The sequence below is a fragment of the Pan paniscus genome, chromosome 15, assembly GCF_029289425.2.
Source record: "Pan paniscus chromosome 15, NHGRI_mPanPan1-v2.0_pri, whole genome shotgun sequence".
Lineage (NCBI taxonomy): Eukaryota > Metazoa > Chordata > Mammalia > Primates > Hominidae > Pan > Pan paniscus.
Window position 1 is genome coordinate 94359323 of NC_073264.2, and position 27752 is coordinate 94387074.

Consider the following 27752-nt stretch of genomic DNA (forward strand, 5'->3'; position numbering starts at 1 on the left):
AGTGTATAAATTGAGTTTCACTTAAATTATTTCACAATAAAAGTGATTCATAAAAGTTGATTAGGCCGGGCATGGTGGTTCACGCCTGTAATCCCAGCACTTTGGGAGGCAGAGGTGGGCAGATCCCTTGAGTCCAGGAGTTCTAGACCAGCCTGGGCAACGTGGTGAAACCATCTCTACAAATACAAAAAAATTAGCCGGGTGTGCTGGTGCATGCCTGTGGTCCCAGCTATTTGAGAGGTTGAGGTAGGAAGATCACCTAAGCCTGGGACTCGGAGGTTGCAGTGACAGTGAGCCGTGATCATGTCACTGCACTCCAGCCTGGGTGACAGCGTGAAACCCTGTCTAAAAATAAAAATTAAAAAAAAAAAAAAGACAAAAAGGCTACGCACGGTGGCTCACGCCTGTAATCCCAGCACTTTGGGAGGCTGAGGCGGGCGGGTCACGAGGTCAGGAGTTCGAGACCAGCCTTACCACCATGGTGAGACCCCATCTCTACTAAAAATATAAAAATTAGTCAGGCGTGGTGGTGCGCACCTACAATCCCAGCTACTCAGGAGGCTGAAGCAGGACAATTGCTTGAACCTGGGAGGTGGAGGTTGCAGTGTGCCGAGATCACACCATTGCACTCCAGCCTGGGCAACAGAGCAAGACTCCATCTGAAAAAAAAGTTGACCCTGGGAAAAAAAAAAATTGACCTGGCGTGGTGGCTCATGCCTGTAATCCCAGCACTTTGGGAAGCCAAGGTGGGTGAATCACCTGAGGTCAGGAGTTCGAGACCAGCCTGACCAACATGGTGAAACCCCATCTCCACTAAAAATACAAAATTAGCTGGGCGTGGTGGCACATGCCTGTAATTTCAGCTACTTGGGAGGCTGAGGCAGAAGAATTGCTTGAATCCGGGAGGCAGAGGTTGCAGTGAGCCAAGATTGTGCCACTGCACTCTGGCCTGGGCAAGAAGAGTGAAACTCTGTCTCAAAAAAAAAAAAAAAGAAAAAAAAAAGTTGATCTTCTCTCACCTTTTATCAGCTTAAAAAAAATCTAAAGGCTATTTATGTAACCCAGTTTGTCAATGGTTAGCTCTGTAATCTGAGGGCAAACACTTATCCTTAGATTTATCTCTGAAATAAATCACATAATTTGTAAAGTGACTTCCAACTCTAAAATTCCATGACTATTTGTATTTTACTAGGTACATGCTACTTGATTTCTTTGCATTGAAGCTATCTAAATCAGGAAGGATGCACAGCAAATAAAAATGCCTTAGTCCCACTGACGAGCAGAAAAGAAACACACACACATACATATTTTAGGAATATATATTTTTAAAAGGATTCAATAATCTTTTTAAAGCAAAATCAAAGTATGGCTACAGGAGGAGAGGAAATATCCAAATTGTAATTAATGCAGATTGTTTACTTAAGGCCTTATATTTTTACCTGTATAAATACCATACCACAGCACAAAAACATACCCCATCTGGCTCTCTTAAGGTACATGATAAATCAGACTAATGCACATTCATCAAGTGGCATCATCTCAGGAGATGTGCATATTTGACATGGGTATGAATTCAGGGTTTCCTTGGGTCTCTTTCAAGGACTCTCCTTTCTCTTCGGTATTTCTATTTCCTTATTTTCCTTCTATTTATGAAGAACTGTTATTTTTATATTTAATGCCCAATTTTCACCACTTGTTCATGTCAGTTCTCTGAAATGTTACTGCCTATGAACCATGACATGTACTCTTTATAACAGAACCAGAAGTTAAAAGATGTAGACATCACACAAATCAATGATTATTTTAAAAATAGAAAACAATGATAAAAATTCAGTTGCCAACTTAGAGGATTTTATACATTATGAAGTGTTCTATTTTCCTTCCAGGGTCTGAAATTTATTTCTCAAGAAAACAGATTTTATTTCTAAGCCTTTACTATCTTTGCTAGAAACAGAAAAATCAGTTTTCTCTTTGACAAAATTGTCCCAGGAGAACAATACAAATGCTTTTCCAAATTAGAGCATAAGTCTTCCTTAAATGTCCTAGTGTGACAATAAGGATACAACAGCCATCTTTTAAATGTCATGAAGGCTATTGTTAAGACGGTGTTTTTGGCCGTTTTGCAGATGGTCCATCGAAGTTAGTTCTGTTATCAATGTTATTTTCATCTTCTGCATCATCTTCATCATCACCTTTTAAAATAAATATTTGTTGTATGACAATATGTTCTATGGCTGAAAGAAATACATATAGCTAAAGTGGTTGATAACGAGACTTTCACTTTAGGGATTAATAAAACCTGCACATTTTAGATTAAAATGATTTTGAGAATTTCAATGTTTAAAATCTTTATTTTCTATCACTGTCCTCTTTGGAAATATTAGTTCATTCATCATAAAATCCACTCTTTTTTTTTTTTTTTTTGGAGATAGTCTTGCTCTGTCGCCAGGCTGGAATGCAGTGGCGCGATCTCAGCTTACTGCAACCTCCGCCTCCGGGGTTCAAGCGATTCCTCTGTCTCAGCCTCCCAAGTAGCTGGGATTATAGGCACGCGCTACCACGCCCGGCTAATTTTTTGCATTTTAGTAGAGACGGGGTTTCACCATGTTGGCCAAGATGGTCTTGTTCTCCTGACCTCGTGATCCGCCCGCCTCGGCCTCCCAAAGTGCTGGGATTACAGGTATGAACCATTGCAGCCAGCCAAAATCCACACTTTTAAAGTGTACGGCCTAGTGGTTTTTAGTATATTCACTAGCTTGTGCAACCATCACCTAGAACACTTTCATCACTCCAAAGAGAAATGATATGCCCATTAGCAGTCGCTTTCCATTCCCCTCAGCCTTCGGCAACCACTAATCTACTTTTTTCCCCCTTATTAGAGATAGGGTCTTGCTATGTTGCCCAGCTAGACTCAAACTCCCAGGTTCAAGTGATCCTCCTGTCTCAGCCTCTAGAGTAGCTGGGACTACAGGTGCCCACCACTGCACCTGGCTCACTAATCTACTCTATCTCTATGGATTTGCCTATTCTGTACATTCATATAAACAAAATCATGCAACATGTACCCTTTTGTGTCTGGCTCTCACTTAGCATAATGTTTTCAAGGTTCATTCATGTTGTAGCACATGTTAATACTTCATTACTTTTTATGGCTAATAATAGTCCATTGTATGGATATACCACATTTTGTTAATGCACTTATCAGTTGATGGATATTTGCATTATTTCTATTTTTTAAAATTATCATTTTTAGAGATGAAGAGATGAGGCCTCACTCTGTCCTCCAGGCTGGAGTGCAGTGGAGCAATCAGCCCACTGCAGCTTCAAACTCTTGGGTTCACATGATCCTCCTACCTCCTAAAGGCGCAACACCAAGCCCAGCCAATTGTTGTTTCCACGTTTTAGCTACTATAAATGCTGCTGTTATCAACATTCATGTGTAAGTTTTTGTGTGAACATACGTTTCCAGTTTTCTTGGGAGGACTACCAGTGGAACTGCTGGGTCATATGGTAACTTCATGTCAACTTTTTGAGGAGCTACCAAACTCTTTTTCCCAGTGGTTACACTGTTTTACATTTCCACCAACAATGTACAAGGTCTCCAATTTCTTCACATTCCAGCCAACACTTGTTATTGTTCTTTTTGATTATAGCCAACATCCATATTATCAAGATGTATTTCCCAAGATGGAAGGAAAGTACAGTTTAGGCTCTTCTTACAGAATTGTAAATCCTGACTCTAATATCTAGTTCTTGGGTTTTTCAGCTCAGGACGGTTAAAATGTACCTGCCTGGCCAGGTGTGGTGGCTCACGCCTGTAATCACAGCACTCTGGGAGGCTGAGGCGGGTGGATCACGAGGTCAGGAGTTCGGGACCAGCCTGGCCAAAACAGTGAAACCCTGTCTCTACTAAAAATACAAAATTAGCTGGGAGTGGGGGCGGGCGCCTGTAATCCCAGTTACTCCGGAGGCTGAGACAGGAGAATCGCTTGAACCGGGGAGGCAGAGGTTGCAGTGAGCCAAGGTTGTGCCACTGCACTCAAGCCTGAGTGACAGAGCTAGACTCCGTCTCAAAAAAAAAAAAAAAGTACCTGCCTATTTCTGCATTCGAGGCAATTTTAAAAAAATAATGCAGTTAAACTTCATGTTTCTACTTTCAAACTGCACCTACAAAACTGGAAAGGCAAGGGAGTCTCTGGGAGTTAATACGTGATAAAATGAAGTCTGTCCCAGTCTTTGGAACCTGTTCCTACTCTGCGATAGATTGTACTCTTCCAAGTATGTCTGTAGTTTCACACCTGATAAAACTCCTTTTTATTCAACACCCAGCTCAAAAGTCTTATCCTTTCTGAAGACTTCCTAGGGTGTCTGGGTTTGCAACAGTTACAGAGGACCACAGAACCACTTTCACTTTTCTTTTTCTTTTTTTTTGAGACGGAGTCTCGCTCTGTCGCCCACGATAGTGCAGTGGCGCGATCTCGGCTCACTGCACCCTCTGCCTCCAGGGTTCAAGCGATTCTTCTGCCTCAGCCTCCCGAGTAGAGTAGCTGGGACTACAGGAGCATGCCACCACGCCCAGCTAATTTTTGTATTTTTAGTAGAGACAGGGTTTCACCATATTGGCCAGGCTTGTCTCGAACTCCTGACCTCGTGATCAGCCTGCCTCGGTCTCCCAAAGTGCAGGGATTACAGGCGTGAGCCACCAGCCCGGCCCACTTCCACTTTTAATAAGAGTGTCTGCCTGTCTAGTCCCCTTGTGTTTCACAAGGGCAGGAACTGAGTCGCATTCACCTCATTCTTCCTCCAGGGCTCAGCTCAGGGTTTGGCACATAATAGTAGGCATTCGACACGTTTTTTTGTGAAATAAATTAAATAGTGATGAGTTGTGGAAACGCTTGAGTAGAAGCAGCCCAAATAAATATAGTGATAAATGCCAACAATTTTTATTTTTTAAATTATTTTAAAAATAATAATAGAAACCGGGTCTCGATATGTTGCCCTGGCTGTTCTGGAACTCCTGACCTCAAGTGATCCTCCTGCCTCGCCCTCCCAAAGTGCTGGGATTACAGGCGTGAGCCCCACTTCGCCTAGCCCGCCAAAAATTTTTAGATGCAATTCTTCTTTCCTCGAGGCTCACTTTGTCCAAGTCTGCCACTCTACACGGGCTCCCCAAGCCAATTTCCCCTGGGCGCCCGCCCCGTCCTCCGGTCGCTGCAGCACCGTCTCAGAGCTCACCGTCCAAGTCCTCGTCTGGAGCCGCCGCCACCCGGTGCTGCACTTCCCCCTGTACCAGAGGGTCGAATAATTCCGTTACCATGTCCTTCATCTGGGCCACGCCAGACAACAGGCCCTGGAAAGGGTCGCCGTCACCCGGCGCCTCACAGGACACCCGCAGCTTCTGCGGCTTCCCTTCCTGCCCGACGTACTCTCCCAGCAGCTCCATGGTGACCGCTAAGCTTCCAGAACACGACACCGGGAAGCGCCACCCGGAGGCGGAAATCAGCCCGCGGCCGGCGCAGGCGGGAGAAGGGAGAGGAGTGACATCCGTTTGTCGGAAGTCGCTCCTCCCCCTTCCTTCGCTTTTTTTCCTTGTCATTGGTTCCTGGCACTCGGGCCCCACCTCCTCCGGCTACGCCCCTCGCGGCCGCTTTTCCCGCCTCCGCCGGGGCCGAGCCGCTGTTCGGCTGACAGTTGAGGATGGCCGGAGCCGAGGGCGCCGCTGGGCGGCAGTCGGAGCTGGAGCCCGTGGTATCGTTGGTCGACGTCCTTGAGGAGGACGAGGAGCTGGAGAATGAGGCGTGCGCTGTCCTGGGCGGCAGCGACTCCGAGAAGTGCTCCTACTCTCAGGTGGGCGCGCGGCCCGGGCCTCCTCTCCCCCGGCTCCCGCCGAACCTCCCCTTCCCGGCCCTGCTGTCCCTATTCCCGCCTTGCCGCAGTCGTCTCCCCAGTGGTGGTCCGGGGCCGCCGTTAGTCTGCCGCTTCCTCACCCCAAGCCCACCCTTCGCTTTTATCCCCAACCTCCTGGGCCCCCTTCAGCCTGTGTCCAGCAGGGGCCCCCCTCTCCCCTCTCTCCAACTCTGTCCGGCCCGCCAGGAAGGGCCCTGGAGCAGCTGCTCTGTCCGTCCTCTCCAGCCTCTTCTTGGTGCACCACTGCTTTTCACGAAACCACCCCGCGACCTCTCAGATCCAGACATCTTTGTCCCTGATTTTCCCATCCTAAGATTATTTATTTATTTATTTATTAGGGACCGAATGGGAGAGTCAGGTTAAAGAGATTTTCAAATCCATAGGGATTTGCGGTGAGCTCCTTGACAGCCAGTTCCTCTGCAATTTAGTTGGACAAGTGCTAGCTAGTACTTTTTCTTTCTTTTTTTGGCAAAATGAAGCAAGTACCCATGTCTATCTGCAGTCTGCCCCCCTCCCCTGGAAATAGACCGGAAACAGAACAGCAAGTGGCTCTGGCAAGGGAGGGGAGAGAGGAGAAAAGGATCTATTTGGCATTTGGAAGACGTTGTGAGTGAGCAAGTGTTTGAGGGGGTGTGATGTGGTGTTTAGTGACTCACCCTATACTTCGAGGTACAAAAATGGAAAAGGATGGGTAGGAAGAAGACTGACAAAGGATGAGAATTGGTAGGAAGAAGGGTTACCTAGGAAGAGGGGTGGATTGGAACACTGGGGAGATGAGGGGAAAGACTTGCATTCATTATGTGGTATGAACTGAGATCATAATACCAGTTCTCGTTGTTGACCAAGGTTAGTTTACACTGCAAAGTGCTAGATTGTTGAATAAACCTGGTATCCAGACATAGCCCCAGGTATTTTAAAACCTTTGGTCACCACTAAAACAATTTTTCCCCTGCTTTCCTTAAAAAAAAAAAAAGAAAAAAGTTATGTCTATATGTAAACTATTTTTGAAGTGTAGTTACCTTTATAAAATGGATTCCTTAATATTTTCTTTCTGGTAAAAAAAAAATACGGAAATTTGCACAAATCATGTACACAGCTTGAAAGGAAAGTGTGCGTGTTCCCACAACCCAGATCAACAAATAGAACATTAGGAGTGCAAAAGGCTTATTGGAATAGAACTTTAAAAAAAGAAAGAAAGAAAAAGAAATAGAACCTTACTGGCATCCCGGAAGCCTCCTTATCTATCTTCCTCCTTCCTAGAGGAAGGTAACTATACCTCTTATACATATTCACTTTTTTTTTTTTCTTGAGATGGAATTTCACTCTTGACACCCAGGCTGGAGTGCAATGTCATGATCTCCGCTCACTGCAACCTCCACCTCCTGGGTTCAAGTGATTCTCCTGTCTTAGCCTCCCGAGTAGCTGGGATAACAGGCGCCTGCCATCACGCCCAGCTAATTTTTGTATTTTTAGTAGATGGGGTGTTCTAGAGATGAGGTTTTCACCACGTTGACCAGGTTGGTCTTGAACTCCTGACCTCAGGTGATCTACCCGTCTCGGCCTCCCAAAGTGCTGGGATTACAGGCGTGAGCCACCGTGCCCAGCCTACATATTCACTTTTTAACATTTTGTCACATTTGTTTTATCTCCTTTTCTACTTAAAATTTGCTGTTTTAAAATTTTGAACTATTTAAAAATAAGTTGCAGACACGATGACACTATACCTCTAAATACTTCAGCATGCATCTCCTAAAAATCAAAGGGATTCTTTGCATGTGTTGATTCTTTCTTTGGTAGATTTACAAACATTTTCCAGGATGAAAGTGTGATGTTACTTACATAAGCCTATACATATGCTCCTGTGTTTTCACATATTAAAATGATTAAACAGATCCATTTATTCACAGCTGATTGACAAATTCAGACTTCCTATCACTTTAAGAAAGAAGTGCTGGCTTGTGTCGTGGCTAATGCTTGTAATCCCAGCATTTTGGAAGGCCAAGGCAGAGAATTGCTTGAGCCCAGGAGTTTGAGACCAGCCTGGGCAACATAGCAAGACCTCATCTCTGCAAAAAATAAATAAGGAAGAAAGAAAAAAGTGCTTGCATGAAAAAAAGCACTAGTATAAAAATGAAACATGCAACGCAACTGTGTTTTGGTTGATGCTCTGTTGTGTAAACTTTTTAGTCTTAATGGTTTTTACAGAAAGATCTTGACCACAGATAATCTGATTTTAATTATTTTTCAGTTCCTAGTGTGGGTATTAGGTAAATCATGCTACTACATTAATTCTCTTTTCCATTTTGGGGGCTTTCAGGGCTCAGTAAAGAGACAAGCACTATATGCCTGTAGTACCTGCACCCCAGAGGGAGAAGAACCAGCAGGAATTTGTTTAGCTTGCAGTTATGAATGTCATGGAAGTCACAAACTATTTGAGCTATACACAAAAAGGTAAACATAGTCAAGAGATTGTTACTAATGCTTTTGAAGTATAGATTCTTTCCCATCTACACTTTTTCCTAATCTTGTTTTTTCATGCAAAGCAGTTGTACACTAATGAAATTTATTTATTTATTTATTTATTTATTTTGAGACGGAGTCTTGCTCTGTCACCCAGGCTGGAGTGCAGTGGTGTGATCTAGGCTCACTGCAAGCTCCGCCTCCCGGGTTCACGCCATTCTCCTGCCTCAGCCTCCCGAATAGCTGGGATTAAAGGCTCCCACCACCAGGCCCGGCTAATTTTTTGTATTTTTAGTAGAGACGGGGTTTCACCAAGTTAGCCAGGATGGTCTCGATCTCCTGACCTCGTGATCCGCCCGCCTCAGCCTCCCAAACTGCTGGGATTACAGGCGTGAGCCACCTCGCCCAGCACTAATGAAATTTAATGTAATTATTTTATATAATTGGAGAGAGTTGTTTCTAGAGCCTTTAAAAACATAATATGGTACAAACTCAAACCACTTATCTTTCCCTGCCATCATTTTACTTGTGTGTTTGTATGTGATATAAATATTTGCTTTTGTACATATTAATTTCCAGAATTGTGAAGTCTTACTATGTGCTTGAATGCTTGAAGAAATTTTAAATTGGATTTTGTAAAAAGAAAAATAAAATTGTTATTTCCTCCTTTTTTCAGAAATTTTCGTTGTGATTGTGGAAACAGCAAGTTTAAAAATTTGGAATGCAAATTACTTCCTGTAAGTAAGCACTGTAACTATAAATGCAGTTAGAGCAGCTGAGGTTAATATTTGCCAGAGTGGGTAAAAAACAAATACCTGTATTTTCCAAAAAAAGAAGTTCTTATGCTTATTCTTTGCAGATGGCCATTTCATTTTTTACTTTGTTAGAAAAACTGTATAAACTGTTGAGAGCCTACAAGATAGATGGTAATTAATACGAAAGGTTTGGGGGAGAGATGTACTTGAAAGTAATTCAGGTTTAATTATATTGGTTGTACTTATTCTCTGAGGCTTTTAAAGCAGTGGATATGACTTAAAAACAATAAATAGGGTCAAGAGATCGAGACCATCCTGGCCAACATGGTGAAACCCTGTCTCTACTAAAAATACAAAAATTAGCTGGGCATGGTGGCACCCAGTCATCTACTCGGTCAGCTACTTGGGAGGCTGAGGCAGGAGAATTGCTTGAACCCAGGAGGCGGAGGTTGCAGTGAGCCGAGATTGCGCCACTGCACTCCAGCTGGCAACAGCAAGACTCCATCTCAAAACAAACAAACAAAAACAATAAATAGGCTGGGCACGGTGGCTCACACCTGTAATCCTAGCACTTTGGGAGGCCGAGGCAGGCGGATCACTTGAGGTCAGGAGTTCAAAACCAGCTTGGCCATCATGGTGAAACGCCCCCTGTACTAAAAATACAAAAAATTATCTGGGCATGGTGGTGCGTGCCTGTAATCCCAGCTACTTGGGAGGCTGAGGCAGGAGAATCGCTTGAACCCAGGAGGCGGAGGTTGCAGTTACCCGAGATTGTGCCACCGCACTCCAGCCTGGGCGACAGAGCGAGACTCCATCTCAAAAAAAAAAAAGAAAAAGAAAAACCAATAAATAAGGCTGGGCGTGGTGGCTCATACCTGTAATCCCAACACTTTGGGAGGCCTAGGTGGGAGAATGGCTTGAACCCAGACCAGCCTGGGCATCATAGTGAGACCCCATCTCTATCAAAAAGAAAAAAGAAGTACCTTGAAATTCCAGGCCAATATCAGTTCACATAGGTTGATAATTAATATTTATGATTAACTTTTATCTCCATTTTATTGAATAGGTGTATTTAATTTCTCCTAATTACCACAAAAAAAAACAAAAAAAAATTATTTTTTCCCTGTGTCCTGAAAAAAGTATCCCTTTAGTGGTAGTGAGTTTTTTTTTTTCCTACTTTGAAAATTAAAGATCAGCATCTTGGGGGAAATAATGTGGAAATGTATTGAATGCATAAATTTTATAATGTGTGAAATTATAGTTAAAATTAGACCATATTATTATTGAAATCAATATTATATTTCAGGACAAAGCAAAGGTAAATTCTGGCAATAAGTACAATGACAACTTTTTTGGATTGTACTGCATTTGCAAGAGACCTTATCCTGATCCTGAAGACGAGGTAAGAGAATTGGAAGTTAAACCTGGGAGTGTGTCCCCTCTAGCCTTGATTCCTCAACCGCTTGTCATATCCGAGCCTCTGGCTCTTCAAGAGGCAGTGTGGGATGGTGAAAGGGCTCTAGATTTATCTTTTCTTATGAATCTGGGTTGGATCTATAATTGGTACACATCTCAACCATTCTTTTCATTTTTACATCATAAGAATGAAATATTGGAGAGGACTTTCCCAAAGCCAGAGCTTCTTCCCTTCCTCTCCTTCCCTGACTGCCTCCCCCAGCCCCCAAACACTTTCTAAGAAATGACCTTCAACTTCTTTTGTCTCTTTACGCAAAAAAATGGGGTATACAAACAGCATCCTCTTGAAAACGTCAATGAGAAGTATATGCAAAATTCAAAACGAGTTCTTCCTCACTTCTGCCCCTCTTACCTCCCAGGCATAACCACTGTTAACACTTTTGGTGTGTATATTTTTAGTCCTTTTTCTGTGCACATAGAAGTGTTTGAGTGAATGTGTGTTTCAATGTGTAGTTTCCTTTCTATTAACAGAAGTGAAAATTCTGTACACTGACTTCTGCAGCTGGCTTTTCTCACCAGTATATCATAGACATTCTTTCATGTCAACAAAACACACTTACCCCTTCTAACTGCTGCAGAGTATCCTATAATTTCATATGCCATAAGTTAGTCAACCTAATTGTTCTTCTACAGCAGAATGGCATTGTGTAATTTTTCAATATTATAAAGAAAGCTAGAGTGAACATCCTTATACAGTAATACAACTGAGTATACTCCAAGTATTTATGTAGAATGGATCGGTATAATTGATGGATCAAAGTGTATTTGTGGCATTTAAAATTGTGATTGGCCGGGCACTGTGGCTTATGCCTGTAGTCCTGGCTACGCGGGAGGCTGAGACACAAGAATCACTTGAACCCATGGGGCAGAGGTTGCAGTAAGCTGGGATTGCGGCACTGCACTCCAGCCTGGGTGACAGAGCGAGACCCTGTCTCAAAAAATAATAATCATAATAAATAATAAAATAAAATTGTGATCATATCTGTCAAAAAAGTTGTACCAGCAACAGTATATGATAGTGTTTTTTCCCCAACACTTTTGTCAACCTTGCATATTACCAGTTCTTGAAAATTTTGCCATTCTGATAAATGAAGAATAGTATCTTTTTTTTCGTTTTTTTTTTGAGACGGAGTCTCACTCTGTCACCCAGGCTGGAATGCAGTGGCGCGATCTCGGCTCACTGCAAGTTCCACCTCCCAGGTTCATGCCATTCTCCTGCCTCAGCCTCCTGAGTAGCTGGGACTACAGGTGCCCGCCACCACGCCCAGCTAATTTTTTGTAATTTTAGTAGAGTCGGGGTTTCACCTTGTTAGCCAGGATGGTCTCAATCTCCTGACCTCATGATCCGCCCGCCTCAGGCTCCCAAAGTGCTGGGATTACAGGCGTGAGCCACCGCGCCCAGCCGAAGAATAGTATCTTAAATTTTTTTTTCTTTCCCTGATGATAAGTGAGGTTATGCATCTTTTCATAAGTTCATTGGACATCCATAATAACCTTCTCTCTGAATTGTCCTTTCATATCCTCAGTCCATGTTTTGATTGGTTTGGGTTTTGTCTGGGTATTTACTGATTTGAAAGAGTACTTTTTGTCTTTAGAGATATTAGTCTTCTGCCTTCTTCCTTGCTTTCTAATTGCGTTGGAACTATAATTATTGAACCAAATTATATAGAGGGACAGATTGAAAGTCTCTTTGAGTTAACAAAAATAAAACCTTAAAACTGGATTTTTTTTTCTTTTTTTTAAGACGGAGTTTCGCTCTGTCACCCAGGCTGGAGTACAGTAGTGCGATCTCAGTTCACTGCAACCTCTGCCTCCCAGGTTCAAGCGATTCTTCTGCCTCAGCCTCCTGAGTAGCTGGGATTACAGGCACTTGCCACCATGCCCGGCTAATTTGAGTATTTTTAGTAGAGACAGGATTTCAGCATGTTGGCCAGGCTAGTCTTAAACTTCTGACCTCAGGCGATCCGCCCACCTTGGCCTTCCAAAGTGCTGGGATTATAGGCGTGAGCCACCACGCCCGGCCAAAACTGGATATTTTAAGGCATGTGGTAAAGTGTTACAGCTCCTCCTGTTCCACAATATGTGCTTTTTTATTCCCTTTAAGAAGCCTACAATAGGAAAAGGACAGAACAACATTGGGATGTTAATTAACAGTTATGAGAGCCTGGGAGTAAAAGAAAATCATCCCCAAAATAGTCTATGTCCTTTGGTATATTATTTTCCTAGGGCCAGCATTTAATTATTTAATTTATTCAAATTAGAGGAGTTATCTATCGAGGTTTTTCATAACATTTACTTTTCAGTGTACTTGGCAGGATGGTTCTTCTGCAGCAGAAAGGCATTGTCTGATTTTTCAATATTATAAAGAAGGCTGGAGTGAACATCCTTATACAGTAATACAACTGAGTATTGTATTAAAGGATGGTGTGGTAAAAAGTCCCAGTTGTCACTGTCTGCACTGGTCCATTCACATTACTTGCCTGGGCCTGAGTTTTGTATAAAATGGGAATGCCCTCCTTGTCTACACAGTTTTGTGAGAATCAGATATTAAGTAACGGATGTGAAAGAGCCTTGAGATTGTTTGTAAAGTGCTTATCTCAATGTAAGCCTTTGGAACACCAGTTCATGTAGAACAAATATTTAGTATCTTATTTTACTGTGTGCCAGGTTATTTCCATGTTCCCAAATTCAATGTAATCCTTAACAAACTGCTTTTCTCTGTTAGATTCCAGATGAGATGATCCAGTGCGTAGTCTGTGAAGACTGGTTCCATGGAAGGGTAAGGAAAATGTTCCACCTTTTGAAACCATTGTCGTCACAAAAAGATAAAGGTTATATTTTACATTATAATTAGTCTTCTAAAAATAAATTCTAATGATATGATCAGTGTATTATTACAGTATTTATAAAATAATGGGCATTTTGGACAATTTGGCAATCACAAGAAAATTTTTGGTGTTCTATATTCACAGCATCTTGGTGCCATTCCCCCTGAGAGTGGGGATTTTCAGGAGATGGTATGCCAGGCCTGCATGAAACGTTGTTCTTTTTTGTGGGCTTATGCTGCACAATTGGCAGGTAGGTATCTTTGTGAAGTTGGTGTGCCACAAACTTGTGCTTGTGAAATTTGTATGTTCAATTCAGAATTTTTAGCAACTATTTTTAACTGGGCTCTGTGGTTATAAAATAGTATATGTTCTGGCCAGGCATGGTGGCTCACGCCTGTAATCCCAGCACTTTGGGAGGCCAACAAGACAGGTGGATCACCTGAGGTCAGGAGTTCGAGACCAGCCTGGCCAACATGGCGAAACCCCATTTCTACTAAAAATACAAAAATTAGCCTGGCGTCACGGCGCTTGCCTGTAATCCCAGCTACTCCAGAGGCTGAGGCAGGAGAATCACTCGAACCCAGGAGGCAGAGGTTGCAGTGACCGGAGATCACGTCACTGCAGTCCAGCCTGGGCAATAGAACAAGACTCCATCCTCAAAAAAAAAGAATAGTATGTGTTCTTTCTCCACAAGGTGCATAGATTTGTTGGGATACTACCAAAAACAAATTTATACTTAAATGATATGATGCAGAGTATTGATGAGACCAGAGTTAGAGAATGGAGGAGGCAGTTTTTGAATGGGATTTTGAAAGATAAATAGAACTGAAATAAGTTGTTAATTATAACACATGGTATCAGTTGGGGAGGAGGTGGTGTCTTAGTCTGTCTGGGGTGCCAAAACAAAATACCTTAGGCTGGGTAATTTATAAACAATAGACAGATATTTCTCACAGTTCTGGAGACTGGGAAGTCCAAAATTCAGGTGCCCGCAGAGTCAGTGTTTGGTTGAGGGCCCATTCCTCATAGACGGATCCTTCTACGTGTCCGTACCTGTTAAAAGGGGCAAACAAGCTCGCTTGGGCCTCTTTTATAAGTCAGAGCCCTCGTGAATGGGATTAGTGCCTTTATAAAAGTGGACTACAGGCACACACTACCATGCCCTGCTAATTTTGTATTTTCTGTAGAGACAATGTTTCGCCATGTTGCCCAGGCTGGTCTTGAACTCCTGAGCTCAAGTGATCCACTCATCTTGGCTTCCCAGACTGCTGGGATTACAGGCATGAGCCACCATGCCCAGTCTATCTGGTGCTTTTATTATACACTAAGAAATTAAATCAAAACAACTAATTAATGAATGGTCCTGAGGCATTAACTATCTTATTGGTAATGCTTTATGTATTTCTTTATTTTTAAGGTGGCAGTTACTCATAGTATCTGCTGCTTAGGCTTCATAATTTCTTGCCTTTCTCATCTTTAGAGACCAGTTCACTATACAAACCATGAGCAGCATAGCCATACCTCCGATCTCATCCTACACTTTAGATTTGCCTTAGAGTTCTTTTGCTTTTCTGCCTTTTTTTTTTTTTTTTTTTTCTGAGACAGAGTCTCACTGTGTTATCCAGGCTGGAGTACAGTGGTGCTATCTCGGCTCACCTCAACCTTGCCTCCTGGGTTCAAGCGATTCTTGTGACGCAGCTTCCAGAGTAGCTGGGACTACAGGCACATGCCACCACACCTGGCAAATTTTTCTATTTTTAGTAGAGACAAGGCTTTACCATGTTGGCCAGGCTGGTCTCAAACTCCTGATGTCAAGTGATCCGCCCGCCTTGGTCTCCCAAAGTGCTGGGATTACAGGCATGAGCCACCACGCCCGGCCAGTTTGCCTCAGAGTTCTTAAGTGCTGCTCCCTTTCTGTTCACACCCTTTCCAGTGATCTCTCTCACTGTCCACAGATGCTGAACCTATCTATGCGTAGTTCTCATTCGTTGGGGTTTTTTTTTTTTCAAGACGGAATCTTGCTCTGTTGCCCAGGCTGGAGTGCAGTGGCACAATCTCTGCTCACTGTAACCTATGCCTCCTGGGTTCAGGCAATTCTCCTGCCTCAGCCTCCCAAGTAGCTGGGATTACAGGCATGCGCCAGCATGCCTAGCTAATTCTTCTGTTTTTAGTAGAGAAGGGGTTTCACCATGTTGGCCAGGCTGGTCTCGAACTCCTGACCTCAGGTGATCCACCCGCCTTGGCCTCCCAGAGTGCTATGATTACAGGTGTGAGCCACCATACCCAGCTTAATTGGGTTTTTTAAATTGATCTCCTGCCTCTCCTTTCATTTCCTCTCCCATCAGCAGATGGCTTCATCTCCTATTACATTGAAATGCTGGCTTCCAATGTGAGCTCCCCTATCGTTTCTCTTCTCTGTCTCAGAGTATATCTGCCACTACACCCATCATTTTTTTTATTTCTTCCTCCCATAAAGAAAAGCTGTTTTTAAAAAATTACCCTTCTGTCTGTGTTTACAATTCAATCTCTTCCTCCTGCTTCTTGTATTATTCTGTCTCTAACAAGTACAGTACAATATTTTCTCCTTTATGTGTAAAGTGCTTAAGCAGTGATTGATATTTTCAAATAAACTGTTTAATTATTTGAATTCTTTGGGTTAGGCAGACATAACCTAAAGAAGCGTTGGTATTTTCTTTCTCAGTATTTCGGAGACTACGGTGGACTAATCTCTTTTTCCAGATTCTGAAATATTTTAATATCAGAAAAAGTGATTTTAGGTCAGATGTGGTGGCTCATGCCTGTAATCCCAGCACTTTGGGAGGCCGCGGCAGGTGGATCACCTGAGGTCAGGAGTTCCAGACCAGCCTGACCAACATGGAGAAACCCCGTCTCTACTAAAAATAAAAAATAGCCAGGCATGCTGGTGCATGCCTGTAATCCCAGCTACTCAGGGGGCTGAGGCAGGAGAATTGCCTGAACCCAGGAGGTGGGGGTTGCAGTGAGCCAAGATCACGCCATTGCACTCCAGCCTGGGCAACAAGAGCGAAACTCTATCTCAAAAAAAAAAAAAATAAAATAGCAAAAGCTATTGTATGCCTGATGTGGTGGCTCACACCTGTAATCCCAGCACTTTAGGAGGCTGAGGCAGACAGATCACTTGACATCAGGAGTTCAAGACCAGCCTGGCCAACATGGCGAAACCCCGTCTCTACTAAAAATACAAAAAATTAGCCAGTCATGGTGGCACGTACCTGTAGTCCCAGCTACTCGGGTGGCTGAGGCATGAGAATTGCTTGAACCTGGGAGACAGAGGTTGCAGTGAGTCAAGACCATGCCACTGCACTCCATTGTGGGCGACAGAGTGAGACTCTGTCTGTAAAAAAAAAAAAAAAATAGAATAAGTGATTTTATTGTCTGTTGGGACTTTATTGGCCGTTAGGTCAGTGGATATGTGTGTATGTGTTTTTCTTTTTCTTTGAACTCACAGTAACCAAAATATCCACTGAGGATGATGGATTGGTGCGGAACATTGATGGAATAGGTGATCAGGAAGTTATCAAACCTGAAAATGGAGAGCATCAAGATAGTACCCTCAAAGAGGATGTTCCAGAACAGGGAAAGGATGATGTCCGGGAGGTTAAAGTAGAGCAGAACAGTGAACCATGTGCCGGCTCTAGTTCTGAATCTGATCTCCAGGTAATGTGTGAAGTACGAGCCATCAAGAAATAAGACTGGGCCAGGCGCGGTGGCTCATGCCCATAATCCCAGCACTTTGGGAGGCTGAGGTGGCGGATCACCTGAGGTCACGGGTTTGAGACCAGCCTTGGCAACATGGTTAAACCTCATCTCTACTAAAATTACAAAAACTAGCCAGGCATGGTGGCACATGCCTGTAATCCCAGCTACTCAGGAGGCTGAGGCAGGAGAATTGCTTGAACCCAGGAGGCGGAGGTTACAGTGATCCGAGATCATGCCACTGCACTCTAGCCTGGGCGACAGAACGAGATTCCATCTCAAAAAAAAAAAAAGAAACTGAAGCGGAATTAATTCTGTAAACTTATGGCTTTGGATTTCAATTTTATCCTTTGCCTAAAGAAATCTCTTTACAAAATCTAAACTATGAAAACTATGGTAGTTTAAAAAACATGCTTCAAAACTTAATTTTATTTCAGACAGTGTTTAAGAATGAAAGCCTCAACGCAGAATCAAAATCTGGCTGCAAACTTCAGGAGCTTAAAGCTAAGCAGCTTATAAAGAAAGACACTGCCACCTATTGGCCCCTGAACTGGCGTAGCAAGTTGTGTACCTGCCAAGACTGTATGGTAAAGTATCTGATTGTGTTCAGTGTTAGCATGTTTTGTGTACTGGTGCCCCAAAATAAGAACACCTGGGGAAAAAATTCAATTTTTGTACCAGAGGAAGAAAGGAAAATAAAAAGAACACCTGAACAATATATTTATGAAATTAATGTTTAGGAGACCCTCAAAATTTTTACATTAAGCAAATTTATGACATAGTACTTACAGTTGGAATGTTTGTGGAAGAAATGGACAATTATGCAGTAGTTTAAATTTACTTATTTTAATTTTAGTTTACTTATCTTTGTTCTATCAAAGTTGCTTGGAAACACTGGTTGAAAGTTACAGTAAATTGGCCAGGTGCTTTGGCTCACGCCTGTAATCCCAGCACTCTGGGAGGCCAAGTTAGGTGATCACCTGAGGTCAGGAGTTCGAGACCAGCCTGACCAACATGGTGAAATCCTGTCTGTACTAAAAATACAAAATTAGCTGGGCGTGGTGGCACGTGCCTGTAATCCCAGCTCCTTGGGAGGCCAAGGCAGGAGAATCGCTTGAACCGAGAAGGCAGAGGTTGCAATGAATCGAGATCATGCCATTGCACTCCAGACTGGGCAACGAGTGAAACTCCATCTCAAAAAAAAAAAAAGTTACAGTAAATCAATGGTTTTTAAATAAAGATCTCATAGACCATATGACATCTGGGAAATTGGGAGATTTCTGAAAGAAATTTAGGCAAAAAGAATAAATCCTTCTAGCAATTCTGTGTTAAAGAGGCTCCAGTTTTTCTAGGTCTTAATATAAAAAAATTACATTTTTAGTGATTCTCAGGAAATTGGCTTTCTGAGAATGATAAACAGTTCTAATGGGGAAACTTTCTTTCTTTTTTTTTTTTTTTTCCCTAAAGAAAATGTATGGAGATCTAGATGTCTTGTTCCTGACAGATGAATATGACACAGTTCTGGCTTACGAAAACAAAGGCAAGATTGCCCAGGCCACTGACAGGAGCGATCCCCTAATGGATACCCTTAGCAGCATGAATAGAGTCCAGCAAGTGGAGCTCATTTGTGGTAAATACTGTGTGTGTGTGAAAATTCATAGTTTCCTTCACTATGTAAAAAAAATATAAAGGGGGCAGTAAACACCTATATTTTTAATTTAATACAAAGAATTAAAATTTTGAATTTTAAACCATTGCTTGATTTTCATATTGGTGGGTATTCAGCTGCTTTTACCATTGAATCAGAGTTACATGCTAGAATAATTACATGCTTGAGAAACCACAACATATGCTATTCTGATTAAGGGTAGATGGATGAATGCAAATTTTCCATCCATTGAAACAATTTTTGGACATTATGTGTCATGTTTTTGAGCAAGGCATGTCACCATTTTGACAGTTCTTGAGGTTGCTTCAGTGGGTCACAGGAAACCACTAGAGGAGAAAATACCCCCAAACCCTTGATTGAAGGCTTTTACATCCCCCCACCACCACCCAGCTGCAGCAGGCCAAACTTATTTCAGTGGTTTCTATCCCAGCTATTTCCACTTGGATGCCACCACTTTTATGTGCCTTTTATGGCATCAGTCATTTCTGTCTTTTATTATTTATTTATTTATTTTGAGACAGGGTCTTGCTGTGTTGCCCAGGCTGGAGTGCAATGGTGCATTCTCGGCTCACTGCAACCTCTGCTGCCCAGGCTCAAGTGATTCTCCTGCCTCAGCCTCTCAAGTAGCTGTGACCGCAGATGCATGCCACTGCGCCCCCCCAATTTTTTTTTTTTTTTTTTGAGATGGAGTCTCACTCTGTCACCCAGGCTGGAGTGCAGTGGCGCAATCTCGGCTCACTGCAACCTCTGCCTCCCAGGTTCAAGTGATTCTCCCGCCTCAGCCTCCCAAGTAGCTGGGATTACAGGCACCTGCCACCATGCTTGGCTAATTTACTTTGTATTTTTAGTAGAGACAAGGTTTTACCATGTTGGCCAAGCTGGTTTCGAACTTCTGACCTCAGGTGATCTACCTGCCTTGGCCTCCCAAAGTACTGGGATTACAGGCATGAGCCACCATGCCCGGTCCCCACTAATTGTATTTTTAGTAGAGTCAGGGTTTCACCATGTCACCCAGGCTGGTCTCGAACTCCTGAGCTGAGGTGATCCACCTGCCTCGGCCTCCCAAAGCGCTGGGATTACAGGTGCAAGCCACTCCACCTGGCCTTGTCTTTTATTTATAATTATTAATTTCTTTTTGCCTTTATTAGAGTAAAAACTTTTCAAGGATAGAGGATGCACCTAAAAGATACTTGTAGCCCTCAAGGTACCTTGTACATAATATAAACTGTTAAGTGAGTCAGTTTGTTTGGGCTGGGCGCGATGGCTCACGCCTGTAATCCCAGCACTTTGGGAGGCCAAGGCAGGTGGATCACCTGAGGTCAGGAGTTCAAGACCAGCCTGGCTGACGTGGTGAAACCCTGTCTCTACTAAAAATACAAAAAAGTAGCCAGGCATGGTGGCGCGTGCCTGTAGTCCCAGCTACTCGGGAGGCGGAGGTTGCAGTGAGCCGAGATCGTGCCACTGCATTCCAACCTGGGTGACAGAGTGAGACTCCATCTCAAAAAATAAATTAAATTAAATATTCAACAAGTCCAAGGTTATTTCAGCTACCAGAATTCCAGAGAAATAGGAAGCCCTTTTAAAAATTCTTAATCTTTATAGGATTAGGATATCTCTGCTTTTTGTGCTTTTTAAAAAATTTTGCTTTTTTTTTTTAATGAAAAAGGGTCTCATATCAACATGGTAGAAGTACAGATAATTTGGGAACGAGTTTCTATGCAGCTTTCACTTAAGAAAATTTTTATTTAGACTACATTATTAACAGACTCAGGTGTCAATGGCAAAGAATATTTTGTTTTTGAAAGCAAATGGTTTATCTAAACTTAAATACTTTTGTGGTTTTGATTTAGAATACAATGATTTGAAGACTGAACTTAAAGACTATCTCAAGAGATTTGCTGATGAAGGCACGGTATGTTGAGTTAAAGAATTCTAATCATAGCCCTGTAAGTTTTGAATGAAGGGTTTATTTCTTTTGACGATTAAAAATGACTGCGACTGGCGGGGTGCGGTGGCTCACACCTGTAATCCCAGTACTTTGGGAGGCCAAGGTGGGTGGATCACAAGGTCAGGAGTTCAAGACCAGCCTGGCCAATATGGTGAAACCCCATCTCTACTAAAAATACAAAAATTAGCCAGGCGTGGTGATGGGCGCCTGTAGTCCTAGCTACTAGGGAGGCTGAGGCAGGAGACTCACTTGAACCCAGGAGGCAGAGGTTGTAGTGAGCCGAGATCACGCCACTGCACTCCAGCCTGGGCGACAGAGCAAGACCCTATCTCAAAAAAAAAAATGACTGCGACTTAAGTGGGTACTTGAGAGTTGAATTCAGGGACTGTTTTGAGCAAATTGGCAGGCTAAGGGAAATGAATAAGAGGTAGTGAAACATCAGAGTTACATTGGCAGTCCTTACCAACCCCAGCTAAGCCGGGAGGAATGATGGGAGGGCGCAGTCCCACAGCCTCTGAGAGAGTACTTGTAGCTTAGCAGAAGGTCATTGGAAGGAATCCGCAGTACTGATTCTGCTGATCCTGACCTTGAAGCATGGATCTTTGGGAGGGGGAGGGGAAAATGACTGGACAGGAAAAATTAACACCAGACCCATTTTCTGGAATTCTAAGTTCCATAGTTTAGAATAGAAACTGGGCATGGTGGCCGGGTGCAGTGGTTCACGCCTTAATCCCAGCACTTTAGGAGGCTGAGGTGGGCGGATCACCTGAGGTCAGGAGTTCAAGACCAGCCTGGCCAACATGGTGAAACCTTGTCTCTACAAAAATACACAAATTAGTTGGGTATGAGGGCGGGTGCCTGTAATCCCAGCTACTCCGAGGCTGAGGCAGGAGAATCGCTTGAACCCGGCAAGTGGAGGTTGCAGTGAGCCAAGATTGTGCTATTGCACTCCAGCCTGGGTGACAGAGCAAGACTCCATCTCAAAAAAAAAAAAAGAACTGGGCATGGCAGCTTGTGCCTGTAGTTTCAGCTACTTGGGAGGCTGGCTTGAGCCCTGCTTTCTTAGAAGATGTCATCTCTGTCTACCTACTTTAGGTCATTTTTTCCTTTTTTTTCTTTTTTGGGGTGGGGGGCGTTCCTGAGTTTATTTGGGGCACACCTGGACGAGGGCCCTGCCCCTAGAAGAAGGTGTTGGGCCTCTTGGTGGTGAAGCGTGGCTTGGGCTGACGGGCAGGACCCGGTGGGGCAGCGGGAAACTTGATCTTGGAGTCGTGGAACTGCCTGATGGCCGGCCGGCTGGTGGCACTTGCTGGCTGCAATCTCCTCCACCTTCAGGATCTCGGAGTGGGCCCAGGTGCGGTGCCGGGCGCCCATAGACCTCTCGGTAGCACTGGGTAACAGCGTCCGCGGTGGTCAGGTCCCGGTATTCCCGGTACATGTTGGGGGTGCCACTCCGGGAGTCATAGCTCAGCCAGATGCTGAAGTTCTTGACCCGCAGTGGGGACTTCTCAAACACCTGCCCACAGTAGACAATCTCCCCTGAAGACTTCTTCATCTTCTTTAACTGAGATACGAAGTACCAGAAGTCCCGGGACTTGGCGATGACGTGATTAGGCGCAAAGATTCGCATGTGGTATTGGGGCGGTGTGTGGCATTTGGGGGTGGGCAGGCAGTGACCCACCACCTTGTACTCTCATAGTGTGCCCGAGGCCTTCATGGTGTCCTCTCCATGCTCGCCACCACCCGCAAAAGGCTAGGTCGTTTTTTTCTTTGTCATAGATGTGGGAAGAACATTTAACTGCCTGAATTTCTGGACAGGATCACAGTGCTGCCTGCTGCCTTTCTGCAAAATGAATTGTAAAGTTAAAAGAGCCTTCTTCTAAGTGGTTTTCTCAGTTTTTAGAGACTTATTCACTATCACTCAGAACAATTCCTACTTTCTTACAGTTCTTTTTTTTTTTTTTTTTTTTGAGATGGAGTCTTGCTCTGTCGCCTAGGTTGGAGGGCAGTGGCGTGATCTTGGCTCACTGCAACCTCCGCCTCCCAGGTTCATGCCATTTTCCTGCCTCAGCCTCCCAAGTAGCTGGACTACAGGCACCCGCCACCACGCCCGGCTAATTTTTTGTATTTTTAGTAGAGATGGGGTTTCACCGTGTTAGCCAGGATGGTCTCGATTTCCTGACCTTAAGATCCGCCCACCTTGGCCTCCCAAAGTGCTGGGATTACAGGCATGAGCCACCTCGCCCAGCCTTCCCTACAGTTCTTAAAACTTAATGTAGTTATTCTTGTTTCTGTTGCAGAGACTATCCTCTGGTTAATACAGACTTAAGCTTCTTTGGTGCTAGAACTAAGAATGTTCATGGGTGTAATGGGGCACTCTGCCTCAGTGTGGTAACCTCTGAACTGTCAATGGACATTCGAGGTGTTTCAAATAGTGTGCAGGCATGCCCTCTTGATGCTGGTGCTGTTGCACCTCCACTCTTTTGTGTGGTCGGTTTTCTTTATTAATTTTATCACAAACATATACTTAAAATTACATAAAAGAAAAAAGTTAGGCATGTTCTTTTTCATGCACATTGGAGACTTTTACTCAAGGTCTTCACAGGTATCTTCAACATCTGGGTCCTTGTTATCACTAGCGCCACTCTTTAGGAGTCTTTAGGAGAGAATTTTTTATCTGACCAGATAATTTAAAAGGTGAGAAAAATGTGGTGTTTTTGTTGTTTGTTCCATGACATTATTAACCAGATCTTCACAGAAAGAGAAACAAAACCTCAGGTTGCCATAAAGCTTATCTGCTTTGGTTGTATTTGTCCATAGGGATAATGTTAATAAGTTCTAGCTGTTCTTAGATGGTGGACTGCCTTTTATTTAATATTTGTATCTAACAAAACAAAAACAAAAAACAAAAAAAAACCCACTTAGACTGGGCACACTGCCTCATGCCTGGAATCCCAGCACTTTGGGAGGCTAAGGTGGGAGGATTGCTTGAGCCCAGGAGTTCAAGACTAGCCTGGGCAAGATGATGAGACCCCGCCTCTACAAAAAAAAAAAAAAAAAAATTAGGCTGGCATGGTGACGTGTGCCTGTGGTCCCAGCTACTTGGGAGGCTGAGATCAGAGGATCGCTTGAGCCCAGGAATTTGAGGCTCCAATGAGCTATCATCACACCTCTGTACTCCAGCCTGGGTGACAGAGCGAGACCCTGTCTCTAAAAAGCAATAATAATTAATAAACTTAGAAACTACACATTTTCTGAAATAAATTAAAAAACTGATTTGTTATTGAACCCAAGTATTTATTCACTAGCGTTTCTACTCTGCACGTTAGCTGTGACCATTTGAGGATATCCAGAAACCAAAAGCTGCACAGTCTCATTTGTGTGTTGTTAGGTCTCCTCCTACAGTATCCTTGCTAGAGATATTTCCTTTTACTTACGGGCTTTCCGTGGCTAATGTTTGTAATCCAGGGTAGGGACAGATCCTTCATTTTGCAACTTGCAAGTATCCTATTTATTAGCATTTTGTTAAGTGTAAATTCCCGTGCCATTTAGCCAAGTACATCAGAATTTTGAGCTGCAGTCATTTCAGGATGTGTTCAGCCTCTGCATCCTGAATCTGTTAGGGGTTTGGATTCCTCACTGGTTGAGCAGCAGTATTACTGTTGGTGCTTATGAAACTGGTGTATCAGCTACTGGTCTGAGAAAATTATTCCAAGTTAGCATTATTCCAAGTTGCTGTTTTGAGTATGGTAGCCGCACTTACTAGGGAATGAGAGGGAAGTTTTCACTTTATACCCCTCTTTCTTACTTTCTCTTTATCTCTTTCCCTTTTTGCTCGAATTCATTCACGTGCTCTATTTTTCTTTCTCTTTCCTTCACTCTCCTTGTCTCACTGTCCTTCTTTCCTAACAATAAGCATGTGTTACCTTAGTAAAAAATAAACATGCTGGGTGTCATGGCTCACACCTGTAATCCCAGCATTCTGGGAGGAAGCAGGAGGATCACTTGAGCTCAGAAGTTTGAGACCAGCATGGATAATATAGTGAGACCTCGTATCTACACAAAATTTAAAAATTAGCCAGGCGTAGGCTGGGCACAGTGGCTCACACCTGTAATCCCAGCACTTTGGGAGGCCGAGGCCGGCGGATCATGAGGTCAGGAGATCGAGACCATCCTGGCTAACATGGTGAAACCCCATCTCTACTAAAAATACAAAAAAAAATTAGCCGGGCTTGGTGGCAGGCGCCTGTAGTCCCAGCTACTCGGGAGGCTGAGGCAGGAGAATGGTGTGAACCCGGGAGGCAGAGCTTGCAGTGAGCCGAGATCACACCACTGCACTCCAGCCTGGGTGACAGAGCAACACTCCATCTCAAAAAAAAAAATATATATATATATATATAGAAAATGGAGATGGTATCATTAACTGCACATTAACATAATTCTTAACAGTATCATTTGACTTGTTTGTGAATGCTGTGGCCTCGTATTGCGATTCTGTTACTTAGTTCTCTTTCATAATCTTTGCTTTTCATCAACAGGTTGTTAAGAGAGAGGACATTCAGCAGTTCTTTGAAGAGTTTCAGTCAAAAAAGAGAAGAAGAGTGGATGGGATGCAGTATTACTGCAGCTAGAGTGGGGTATGAAGCTTTCTCATTCAAGCCAATGAAAATGCGCTTCCCATTCTTGGAATAAAAGAGGTGTGGTTCACATTTGGCCCCCTTTCCGTCCTCCTCTGTTTGGAGAGGCCTCGCGCTCCCTTCATTCTCTTTAGCTGCAGTAGCCACAGTGTGGATGCTGACTTCACAGCCAGCGTCCTCTGTGACTCAGCTAATGCAGCTCATTCCACAGACTTCTCCAGTGTACTCCTACTCCAGTGCACCCAGGGTTATTTGCAGAGTTTTTAAGTTTGATTTTGTTTTGAGAAAGCAAATTGGTGTCTTGTTTAATGATCTGTTATTTCACTCCCAGATGTGTGTGTTTTGCCACAGAGCTGTTGCCTTCCAGAACCTCCTCTGCAGGCATCACGGAAGGCTCTCTTCCCGTCACCTAGAACCTCTACAGGTCCCCTCGCCCCTATGATCGTGGTGCCTTGGGTCAAAGCTTCCTCAAGCCTGGTCTGCTCCTTCTTTCACGTCCCTGTTTTCTGAGGTTTGGTCATAGCTTAGAAAGGATCTTGGGGCTTGTTTTCTCTAGGCCCAACCTCCAGAGTAGCCAGGACTGATGGTTTTCTGGTCTGGATGTCTGTCACAGGCGGAGAGATTAACAGATGACAGGGTTGAGGAAGCAAGCCTTTGTTATGAATTTTACTAATACAGTTCAAGTGAAATTTTCGTTCATGATTCTACTGGCACTAGAATTAGAATTTCAGTACTGTAGTGCTCACAGGGCTTCCTGGAGAACATTTGCCCGTATACTAGTCCCTTCTCTGCTGCCTAGAAAACAGACCGGGTCTCACCCCTGTGAAATCTTGGTGGTTTACGAAGTCCTCTGGATTTCTTGATATTATCAGGGATATTCATAAGCATATATCAAAAATGGACCTATTTTGATATTCTGTTATGAAAATGTTATTAGAACCCCAATAAATTATTATTTTTCCCCCTTGAATCTGCTAAAGAAAACAGATCCTGACTTAGCTTACTTGTAATAAGCAGGGCAGGGAGCCCTGTTTTGGAAGAGACAGACTGTGGAAGAGATTACAAACAAGGCCCGAGGCTGCACGAATGATGAGTTTTGTGTATATAATGTTAATGTCCACCGCCACTTCCCTAACGACTATGAGATCTTTGTTTTGAAGATCCTCATGGAAGGTTGTACAGAGCCCCACATTTGAGGGGAAGTCCTTTCAGTTGATATGAGATCTCTTTAACACCCCTCAGTCTATGTAGGAAATGCCTTGTGATACATAGAGAACCCTCAGCTTCTCTCTCCCTCTGGAGGAACAAGGTCTTTCCTGACAGTCGGAGACACACCTTGATGTATGTTAATAAAAGCATTTCAGGCTGTGGGGCCACCATGTATATTAATACTCCTAATGTGTCCAGCATCTATGTATTCATTCGAGTGCCCAATCCCTGGATGAGATGAACTAGGCCTTATAAAAAGTCAAAGCCTCAAAGAAATGGCACAACCATGTTCTTTGGCATTCAGGCTCCTAATTACAGATCCTCACGAAGGGTGGTATGTGGAGCTGGAAGGTCTTGTGGCCACAGGACATGCTGGTGAGCCCTGAGCTGGCCTTGTGCAGAGGGCTCCGTTCAAAGGCTTGGGGTGTCTTTGAGGTTGTTTATCAAGCTGGGGAACTCTTCCAAGTCTGACAATGTTTCGAACCCTTTTTGCAAGGTTGCACTATTAGTATACCATCATGTCCGGAAAACTTTTAATCTTCTCAAATATCTGATGTAACTACCAGAAAGTCCCTTACTTCCTATGACCAATCAGGACCAAGTCTTGGAGGTGATGTGTTACATTACGTGCAGCACAATAGTACCGATCAGTTAACTCAGCGCTGAAGGGCTTGTTTTATGAAAGGTACTATTCCTTCTTTCACATTAACTGGAAACCTCTTTTTTTACCTGTTGTTCACAACTAGTTTTCTTACCGACTGTATTGGACTGTCTCTTCTTGTAGAGACTGATTTTGGCCAACATATTAATGCATGTTTTATGCAAAACACAAATATGATATTAGTTGCTTTTAAGGAGTTCTGGCATTGTATGTGCATTTTTGTAGAAATTGTTACTGGACTTATAATTACATACTTAACTCTGATCAGGTTTCTGTAAAATTTAAATAAAACCAATACAAAATAGTTGCTTTTCAGATTGTTTTTAGTATATTTAAGTCTACACAGCCTCCCTCTGCAGGTTTTAAGAAAAATGCAGGCCGGGCGCGGTGGCTCACGCCTGTAATCCCAGCGCTTTGAGAGGCCGAGGCAGGCAGATCACGAGGTCAGGAGATCGAGACCATCCTGG

The 27752-nt window shown here is 43.4% G+C and overlaps 2 protein-coding genes and 1 pseudogene across 3 annotated transcripts; 1 reads left to right on the forward strand and 2 right to left on the reverse strand.

Moving 5' to 3' along the window:
- Positions 1-1303: 1303 nt before the first annotated feature.
- On the reverse strand, positions 1304-5443 carry GON7 (GON7 subunit of KEOPS complex). The gene is made up of 2 exons (XM_003832794.5): positions 5236-5443; positions 1304-2192 (listed from the first exon to the last, which is right to left on the reverse strand). Exons 1-2 carry the CDS (start codon positions 5441-5443, stop codon positions 2098-2100), a joined length of 303 nt encoding a protein of 100 aa, XP_003832842.1. The 3' UTR covers positions 1304-2097.
- On the forward strand, positions 5436-27589 carry UBR7 (ubiquitin protein ligase E3 component n-recognin 7). 2 transcript variants are annotated; one of them, XM_003832792.5, is made up of 11 exons: positions 5436-5847; positions 8225-8358; positions 9044-9104; positions 10429-10524; positions 13324-13377; positions 13571-13676; positions 16914-17122; positions 17599-17748; positions 18629-18791; positions 20681-20742; positions 25317-27589. In XM_003832792.5, the coding sequence occupies exons 1-11, from the start codon at positions 5698-5700 to the stop codon at positions 25407-25409; spliced, it is 1278 nt and encodes a 425-aa protein (XP_003832840.1). In that variant the 5' UTR covers positions 5436-5697; the 3' UTR covers positions 25410-27589. The 2 variants fall into 2 exon arrangements, with proteins under 2 accessions (XP_003832840.1, XP_003832841.1); XM_003832793.5 differs by lacking the exon at positions 8225-8358 and having other exon boundaries at positions 5507-5847.
- On the reverse strand, positions 20831-25302 carry LOC129393852 (large ribosomal subunit protein eL20-like; annotated as a pseudogene).
- Positions 27590-27752: the final 163 nt, after the last annotated feature.

What these genes read in the sequence shown, in the direction of transcription:
- GON7 (XM_003832794.5), bottom strand. Translation starts at nt 5,443, where the DNA reads ATGGAGCTGCTGGGAGAGTACGTCGGGCAGGAAGGGAAGCCGCAGAAG. An exon ending in TCCAGACGAGGACTTGGACG is followed by an intron (nt 2,193 to 5,235) that starts GTGAGCTCTGAG and finishes TTATTTTAAAAG; the next exon opens with GTGATGATGAAGATGATGCA.
- UBR7 (XM_003832792.5), top strand. Translation starts at nt 5,698, where the DNA reads ATGGCCGGAGCCGAGGGCGCCGCTGGGCGGCAGTCGGAGCTGGAGCCC. An exon ending in ATCCTGATCCTGAAGACGAG is followed by an intron (nt 10,525 to 13,323) that starts GTAAGAGAATTG and finishes TTTCTCTGTTAG; the next exon opens with ATTCCAGATGAGATGATCCA. An exon ending in GCAAGTGGAGCTCATTTGTG is followed by an intron (nt 18,792 to 20,680) that starts GTAAATACTGTG and finishes GTTTTGATTTAG; the next exon opens with AATACAATGATTTGAAGACT.